At 43.8% G+C, this 9,753-nt stretch overlaps 1 protein-coding gene across 2 annotated transcripts in view; it reads left to right on the top strand.

Annotated features, from left to right (window-relative positions):
• The first annotated feature begins 2,266 nt into the window (after nt 1–2,266).
• The window catches only part of mtg1 (mitochondrial ribosome-associated GTPase 1), a 32,739-nt gene continuing 25,252 nt past the window's right edge, over nt 2,267–9,753 (top strand). For both annotated transcript variants that reach the window (XR_014381343.1, XM_082964681.1), the window contains exons 1-2: nt 2,267–2,517; nt 8,951–9,017. Coding sequence is in view for 1 of the 2 variants with exons in the window: in XM_082964681.1 (XP_082820807.1) it covers nt 2,415–2,517; nt 8,951–9,017 (170 nt within the window). In the remaining variant the exon portion in view is untranslated. The remainder of the gene's footprint in view (nt 2,518–8,950; nt 9,018–9,753) is intronic.

Raw genomic sequence — 9,753 nt, 5'->3', positions numbered from 1 at the left:
TGGCATCTGCCAAACCCAGATTTGTCTGTCAGACTGCCAGATGGGGAAGCATGATTTATCACTCCAGAGAACACCTTTCCACTGCTCCAGAGTCCAATGGCAGCGAGTTTTACACCACTCCAGCCAACGCTTGGCATTGCGCATGGGGATCTTAGGCTTGTGTGCGGCTGCTCGGCCATGAAAACCCATTTCATGAAGCTCCCCGACAAACAGTTCTTGTGCTGATGTTGTTTCCAGAGGCAATTTGCAACTGCAGAAGTGCAAGCCTTCCCAGAAGAGTGGAGGCTGTTATAGCAGCAAAGGGAGGACCAACTCCACATTATTGCCCATGATTTTGGATGTTTGACAAGCAGGTGTCCACATACTTTTGGTCATGTAATGTCCACACATCCTGCCCAGGGATGAAATTTCACTTTCTTATGTTGTAAAATAAACAAAAATATAAACACAACGTGTAAAGTGTTGGTCCCATGTTTTATAAGCTCAAATAAAAGTATCCCAAAATTTTCCTACACACACAAAAAGCATATTTCTCTCAAATCTTGTGCACAAATTGGTTTATATCCTTGTTAGTGAGAATTTCTCCTTTGCCAAGATAATCCTTCCACCTGACTGGTGTGACATATCAAGAAGCTAATTAAACAGCATGATCATTACACAGGTGTACCCTGTACCGGGGACAATAAAAGGCCACTTTAAAATGTGCAGTTTTGTCACAAAACACAATGTCACAGATGTCTCAAGTTTTTAGGGAGTGTGCAATTGGCATGCTGACTACAGGAATGTCCACCAGAGCTGTTGCCAGAGAAGTTAATGTTATTTTCTCTACCATAAGCCGCCTCCAACATCCTTTTAGCAGAACGTCCAACCAGACTCAACCGCAGACCACGTGTATGGCATCATGTGGGCGAGCAGTTTGCTGATGTCAACGTTGTGAACAGAGTACCCCATGGTGGTGGTGGGGTTATGGTATGGGCAGGAAAAAGCTACAGACAACGAACACAATTCCATTTTATCGATGGCAATTTAAATGCACAGAAATACTGTGACAAAATCCTGAGGCCCATTGTGAGGCCCATTTCTTTTAAGGCTTCTGTCACCAACAGATGCATATATGTATTCCCAGTCATGTGATATCCATAGATTAGCGCCTAAAAAATTGTCAATTGACTGATTTCCTTATATGAACTGTAACTCAGTAAAATCTTTTAAGTTGTTGCATGTTGCATTTATATTTTTGTTCAGTATACATTTTACCAAAACAAATATGATTCTTCATGTTCTGAATCATTCAGTGGGCTCTTTCTCTGATATGTCATTAACATTATATCCAAAAAAGTGTATTTCATAATCTAATGCACATCCCATAATAAGCAAGAAGCTCTGTTGACAGAGCGGTGCTGCTTTCTCGCAGAGACTTTTGAGGATTTTATATGTTGTTGCGGTCGTCTGCAAAGTTGTGTCCACTGGTCCCAAAAAACTAAATTAAAATGACACGAGCTTAATTAAATGTAAAAGGACTTCGAAAATAAAAGGCTTGCGGTATGCTCAGTGCTCCGTTGACATTTCACAGATATACTTGTTTTTGTGAGAAATCTTTGAACAACAGGAATTTTGCATTAATATGAAAAGTGTATACTAAAATATTAAAATACTACATGTAATGTCTCAAAATCGATAGCTATCATACCTCTATATTGTTTTATGTCCATTGGATTTAAGAAGAAAGATGAATTCAACAGTGAGCCTGTCACTTAATTCTCGCAGAGCATCCAGCCATGATCCAATGCCTTTTTCCAGATTTTTTTTCTCTGGCCTCTGTTGCTTTAGTCATCCTAATTTTGGCCATTCTACAAGGATACATTTTAGTAAACACTCGTATCCAGAGCAACTTACATTTGCAGTTAGGGTTAAGTTTAAGGGCACATGGACAAGATTTTTTTCACCTTTGGGATTCTAGGCTACCTGCTAACAATTATTTCTGATTCCCCCACCTCTACCTGTTTATTATGATAGGGACATGAGGTTTGGACCATTTATTTTCTTAGAGGAGTATCTATTCTACACAATTAAGATATTCGTTTACTCATTGGTCAAAAGATGCGTTTTTGATTGGACACCCTAAGTTTTATTATTAGCTATGAGTATTATTTTTTATGATTATTGGTATTGTTATGATGATTATTATACAGTATAATTCTGACATTTAGTGCCGAAAGAATAATTGTAATGGCGGAACTCAATCGCTGTGACAATAGGGAAAGTCGGGATGTAAACAGTGTAACACCAATGTGAACATGGCTTCAGTAAAACGCTGTCAATGACAGAGGACTTCAGACCAATGGTTTACATATACACATCATTGCTTCAGACACGTGAAAGAAACTAATATTTCGTTTTTTTAAACAACAAATATGAGGCTTCATCAGATACTCCGCAATGCAGCAAACTTCAGGACGGTCTTTGACTTCGGCGACAGAGAGGTTGCACACTGGTTCCCCAGACATATGGCAAAAGGTTGGTGAGCACTCTCAGCTAACGTTACGCGCGTGAGCGGTCTGGTCAGCGTGTTAGCTAGCTAGCTAGGTATCTTTATGTCAGTTGTAGGCTATATCTAGCTAAACGCTTGTAATTAACTTACTATGTGACATGACTTATTAGAGGTCACAAAATGAATACAGAATCCAAGAAAGCTAAAAGGCAACTAACATAGCTAGCCCAGGTTTCTAACATAAACCTAGTAGCCCCCCCCCCCCCCCACGCGTGAACGCGCACGCACTCAATTTTTCAACGCTGCGACTTGCTTGCTAGTTGGGATTTCTGCTCTTCACTCCGTTGCCAGTTATTTTTTTTTTATTTTTTTTTTACTTGTGTCCTTTGATCGCGGGGGAGGCACCAGTAATGTCTGCAGTTTTCGGTTTGGCTATTTGTTTCAAGTGTATTAGTTTAAATAAATCTCTGCCAAAATTCGTCATATTTCTTATTCGACTAGAAGTTGTAGTGAAATGTTTATAGCTTGCCTACATTTTACTCCCTCCTCAATGTTTAATATAACACATAGATTAATTATTAATTTCGGTTGCCTATCCTGACGTGAAGTTTGTTCTATAGAAAGTATTTGACTCTGATGTGTGCCACAGAAAGTGTTTGACTGTAGTGCCAAAATTAAGGAAATTAGAAGGGGGGGGTGGGGGGCTCGGCAAGGCAATTTTCTTGCCTGCCGAAATTCTCCCCGCCCTTCTATCTTGGGACTACAAGGCCTGGCACACTTCAGAATCATTTTGGTAGCTCACGTTGACAAGTAGTGTGTGCCACATAAAGTATTTGACTCTAGCCACAAAATGAAGGAAATTAGAAGGGGGGTGTATTTCAGCAGGCAAGAAAATGGCCTTGCCGACCCCCCCTTCTAATTTCCTTAATGGGAGGGCACATCCATTGCGACAACCAGACCAGCCCGTGGACTCTTCTAATGGATGCAGAGTCCTTGGGGCTAGACCACTATCCAGAGATGGATGACGAGATCGTTGGCAAGGTGCCTCACCTCAAACCAGGACCTGAAAAAGTAAGCGATGAACAGCTGCAAAGCACTTTCGGGAATCTCTCCATCACGACGCGCCTCAAATGTGGTTATGATGCTGCAATCCTACCTCGCCCTGCTGATCCCTCCCAGGGGGTGGTGACTAGCTTCTTAAGGAGGCCACAGAGGTGTCAAGGCTGTTCACTATGCTCCAGACAGACATGGCACGTGCCAACGGCAAGGCTTTGACATAAGTCAAATCAAATTTTATTGGTCACATACACATGGTTAGCAGATGTTATTGTGAGTGTAGTGAAATGCTTGTGCTTCTAGTTCCGACAGTGCAGCAATATCGAACATGTAATCTAACAATTCCACAACTACTTAATACACACACATCTAAGTAAAGGAATGGAATAAGAATATATAAATATATGGATGAGCAATGATAGGGCGGCATAGGCGAGATGCAATAGATGTTATAAAATACTGTATATAATTATGAGATGAGTAATGCAAGATATGTAAACATTGGTGGCAATATTAAAGTGACTAGTGATCCATTTATTAAAGTAGCCAATGATTTCAAGTCTGTATGTAGGTAGCAGTTAGTGATGGCTGTTTTAACAGTCTGATGGCCTTGAGTGGTGACTTCATGCGGCCATCTTTGGCTGGCACATTCTAAACTGCCACCGCCAGTTCAGAAAACATTCTTGGAGCTCCCCTTCACGCCAGGATCCACCTTTGGGCCAGGGGTGAACAATACAGCAAGACTACAAAACTGCACAAAGACAGTGAGACTTTGCAGGAGTTCTTGCCGACTGCGCGCCCTACCGCTGCCCCTCGGAGGAGCTGGAAGACAGGGCAGTGTGTCTCGAGGGCGGTGCAGCAACGTCTTGGCCCCCCCTCCTCCACCGCTGAGACTCCAGGGAAATGGGAACCAACGTTTTACACCCCGACAGCAGGACAGGCGTTGTGACCACCCTTACAAGCTGCGGCACGCGGCTAAGGGTGGGCGGGCCCCGGCAGTCGTCCTGAGGTGCTGGCGGTCGGCGACGGCTGTCTCTCCCAGGCCCAAAGGGCAAACTGGGAGAGGCAGGTGGTATCCCTCCAGGACTGTAGTGGGCACAGTCCTGAGTAGGAATGGGTACCGAAACCCGATATTAAACGAGCCCCGGGGCTAAATTATGAAATACCGTAGTATCGATAAGCTCCGAAGTTATCGGTTCTGCTTTCGGTACTGGAGAAATTAAGAAAATACATTTCCTATTTATTATTGCTACATAAATGTTATTTTGCACATTTTATCTCACCAACCGTTTCTAATTTGCAGTAAGATTAAGACATTTGTCTATGATGCATTTTCGCTATTCCCAAACGCTACAGCACCTTGCTCTTAATTAGTGACCATGGCAGAGAGAGCTAAATGTTAAAAAGTGTGGTTACACTTCGCCAGAGTCGATAATGACAGTGCTCGTTGCCACTAGTGCAACAAGACTTTTGCTTGTGTTTCCGCCCTTACAAGCAATCTGTCCAAACATCTATCGAAAGTGCATCATGTACAGGCAGAGAAATGCACAATTTTCGACTGCCTAGCTCGTGGTTAATTTCTCGTTGCCCGGTCTACGTTAGGTAAGTATGCTAGCAGCCTAGAGCCCACACACTGGAGTTAACTCAATTATGCGAACATGGGTTCATGATCAAAAGTAACCATTGGCAAGCTGATTGTTTAGCCGAGGGTGCATTCATAAATTCAATCACCCATTTTAAAGATTTTGCTACTTTTTTGTTAAAGTTGCAACTACAATGAACCAACCCACTCCTCCCTCTAATACCGCTGGTCCAAGCCAAAGACCAGCCCAAAGCCCCTTCATGCTGGCAGTTAGTGGGATGATGATTGAGGAAAGGGTGAATGAGTGCCACCTAGCCGTGACCAAGTTCATAGTGAAAGGCCTACACCCCTTTGCAACAGTGGAGTCCAAGGGCTTTAGGTAACAGTCTGTCAGTAAATATTGAGTTGTATTAATTTTTAGGATATAGTAGTATAAAAGGGTTGTATGTTAGTCCCATCACTCCACAATACGATACACAACAACACAATAATGATAATTCAGCACATGAAAACAATCCTTTTTTTTTTACTGTAGGGAGATGAGCAAGGCACTCAACCCCAAATATACCCCTCCCTCCAGGAGTTACCTCAGTGACACATTAATTCCTACCTGGTATGGTGTAGAAAAGGCCAATGTGATCACTGAGTTGAAGGATGTTCCAAAGCTGGCCATCACATCAGACGGGTGGACCAGCCTCTGTCAGGACCACTATCTCACTGTTACAGTGCACTACACAAGCCAGGGCAGTGTAAAACAGAAGGTTCTCCACACCAGGGCAGTGTACAAATCGCAAACTGGCCAAGTAGTGGCAGAGGAGATCTCAGACATTCTGGAAGAGTTTGAGATCGAGCCGAACAAGATTGTAGCTGTGACTGTTGATAGTGCTGGAAATATGGATGTTGCCATCAAGAGGCTACACATCCTAAAAATAGGACACATTGAATCTGGCAGAGCAGAAAATCTACAAAATGACTTCCATTAATAAATGGGCAGCATGAATCAGAGCAGTGGTCGTGTGGTTCAAGAGATCCTCAATGTCCAAAACAGTCTTGAAGGAAAAGCAGCAGCTCCTTGGTAAGAAGCCAGTTCAATCTATTAAAGTATTATTTTGAAATTCCCACATTTAACAATTTAATTGAATATTCAAGTGTGCGGTAATTAAATGTATGTTGTTTCAGGCATTCCGCAACACTCACTCATCCTTGATGTCAAGACCAGATGGAACTCGCTCTATCTAATGATAGAGAGATTCATGGAGCAGTATCCTGCGATCCAAGCAGCAGCCTTGGACCCACGACTGCGAAAAGCAATGACCAAGGACAACCTGGACTGTCTGAAGGATGAGGACTTCCATAAGGCTGAGGAGTTTGTCCAGCTCATGAGAATCCTCTATACATCCACACTCAGTGTGTCATGTGAAAAGAATGCCATCTGTGGACAGATCGAACCCATCCTCCAGAAACTGGAAGAGCACTTCACTGTGAAGCATGAAGATACAACGTTTGTGTCAACCATCAAAGAGAATGTATGGGAGAACCTCTCAAAGCGCTATCAGGATGAGGACATTCAAGCCTTCCTGCGTTAGGCCACAGCAATGGACCCCATATTTAAAGGGAGTCCGGTGAATGACGCCGCCTGGAACAGGCTGAGGAAGGCAGCTGTTGAGGCCAATGTGACAGGAGCAACACCAGGGCTGTCAGAGGAGCCGGAGCAGACAGACAGACACAGACCAGCGCTCCCGAGTGGCGCAGTGGTCTAAGACACTGCATCTCATTGCAGGAGGCGTCACTGCAGGACCTGGTTCGAATCCAGGCTGCATCACATCCGGCCGTGATTGGGAGTCCCATAGGGCGGCGCACAATTTGGCCCAGCGTCGTCTGGGTTTGGCGGGATAGGCCGTCATTGTAAATAAGAATTTGTTCTTAACTGACTTGCCTAGTTAAATAAAGGTTAAATAAAAAAATATATTTTTTAAATGTACAAAAAAAGGAGTGCCTCGGAGGAGCTGTTATCAGAGGAGGACAGGGAGTTGAGGTTGACAATCCAACAGGTCCCTCTCCCTCAGTGAGCGTGTTGACCTAGAGGTCGAGCTCTACAAAGGCCCATGGCTGAAGATCCTGTGATGTGGTGGTGGGAGAAGAGATACTCTGCCCCTCCTCACAAACATTGCAACAAGCTACCTCTGTGCTCAAGCCTCCTCCAACACTAGCGAGAGGGTATTTTCGACTGTAGGAGAGGTCCCCACTTCTGCCAGAGAAAGCAAATATGTTGATCTTTCTCCAGAAGAACTGCTAAGAACTGTTAGTCCTTTTGCAGCCTACCTGCATGCCCCACCACTGTATTTTCTTTTGCAAGAAAATATTGTTTATTTCATTTGTTTTACATTTCCATCATCACAACATTCGTCTATAATAGTGAGTTGTTCAAAACATTGCTGTTTCTTTTGCTGTAAATAATTGTTTATTTTATTTATTTTACATTTCAGAAAATAAAGCAATGTTAATTCTGTTCTTAATTTGTTTCAGGTTTTTTTCTCATAAAAAAATAACAAAAGAACCGATAAGAATACCATTAAAGTACCGGATCAATAAGCAGTATCGGTAAGAGTAGTAAATCCGTTAAAATCTTAACGATACCCGTCCCTAGTCATGAGGGATACAAACTCCAGTTCCGATGCCGACCACCGTCCTACAGAGACATCTGGGTCACCTCAGTGCTCCGGTTGGAGATAGCCTTGCTCCTGAGCAAGGACGCAATCAGGAAAGTAGAGCCGCTAGAATGGCTAAGTGGGTTCTACTCCATGTATTTCATAGTTCAGAAGAAGGTCTGCAGCTTTCGGACGATTCTGGACCTGCGAGGCCTCAACAAATGTTTAAAAGAGCTCAAGTTCAAGATGCTCTCGCCAGCGTGGGTATTGCAGGTAATCTTGAGCGGCCAATGGTTGACCACGCTCGACCTGACGAATGCATACTTCCATGTTCCTGTTCATCGAGATCACTAGAAGTACCTCCGGTTTGCCTTCGAAGGAGTGGCTTATGAAAGGTCCTCCCGTTCTGCCTCTCATTGGTGCCGCGTACATTCACAAAGTGCATGGACGCAGACCTAGTGCCTATCATGTTCCAGGGCATTCTAGTGCTGAATTACCTGGATGACTGGCTGGTGTGTGCTCAATCAAGAGAGCAAGCTACAGCAGACAAGGATAATCTTGAAGCACATTCAAGACCTGGACCTCACCATAAACAGGGAGAAGAGCAACCTGACTCCCTCACAGATGGTGGTTTTCCTGGGGATGTTGATAGACTCAACTCTTATGAGAACACGTCTCCCTCAGGTGAGATTGGAGAAGATACAGGCCTACCTAGACCGTTTCTGGCTTGGACGAGCTGTGTCCGTATTTGAGTGCCCGGAAGTTACTCGGCCTACTCACGTCGGCTTCTCTGATTCCGCTGGGCCTTCACCTCAGGCCACTCCAGCCGGCTTCTCTCACCATCTACACAAAAGACGACACAGACATCATCAGCTATCGGTGACAAATGCATGTGTGACGACTATGTTGAAATGGCACTTTCACTCCTTCCTATTGGAGTGATACAGAACAGTCCACCGCAGGGAGCTAGTGTGCATCGATGCCTCGCTAGTGTTTGGGGGGGCGGAATGTTTCCTGCCGAGTGGAAGGATACCATATTGTAGTGCGCCAATAGCTCACATAACCATGGTTACACACGTAACCTTCGTTAACCTTGATACCTGTGTAACTCTCTTTTTCATAGTAAGGGAAGGTTACAGTAACCCATCCTCCTCTCCTCTGGTCTCTCTTCAGGTCTGAAACAGATGAAGGCCAGTGTGAAGAATGTTGACTGCATCCTAGAAATCCACGATGCCAGAATATCCTTTAAAGGGCGATTGCCCTTCCTGATTTGCTGTTGTTTTTCATCAATGCTAATTAAGAAATGCTAGCGGCCTTGACTGAAGGCAAAAGAGAGTTGTCTTGAGGGTAGGTTTTGATGTGGGTGTGTCTTTGCCATTCAATCACAACAAACAAGGCCAGTAGTGAGTACAGCGTGATAAACTAAGCTAGCTTTGCTATGGAGAGAACAACGTTTTGAAGTAGAGGACTTCTCCCTTCTCATAATGGTCAGCAAATTAAGAAATGTGTAGGCTAAAGTCTGAGCTGACCTTGTCTTTAGCCAAGCGGAAAGCAGCTTGTGGGGTATTCAATGTGAACATCGCACATATCTTCCTCTGAAATGCTACATCACATAACACGTTAGCTTGATGTATTTAGCTAGCTACAGAATCGTTCCCCTTTAATCTGTAGTATCATAGATAGCCTGGCTCGCTAGCATTATCAAATTAGTTTGTATAACCAAAAGTAGCTACTAGCTAGCTAGTACCAGCTATCTACTTAGATAACATACTCACCAACACCAGTAGTTTGACGGTTGACAGGCAGCAGAAGTGACCATGTCGGTTGTAATCCATTCCTGGCCATCTGGCAATATTGTTGAAATGCATTGGAAGTTTGAACTAAATTTATGGAAGCCCATTTTCACTCCTATTTGCCAAGCTAAATGCTCGTGCTTTGCGCCCATATGCAGACTTGACAACACATGCCCACGTGGC

This window comes from Salmo salar, chromosome 18 (genome assembly GCF_965601325.2).
Source record: "Salmo salar chromosome 18, fSalSal1, whole genome shotgun sequence".
Taxonomy (NCBI): domain Eukaryota; kingdom Metazoa; phylum Chordata; class Actinopteri; order Salmoniformes; family Salmonidae; genus Salmo; species Salmo salar.
Note: the sequence above shows the minus strand (reverse complement) of the source record. Positions and strands in the feature narration are given on the sequence as shown.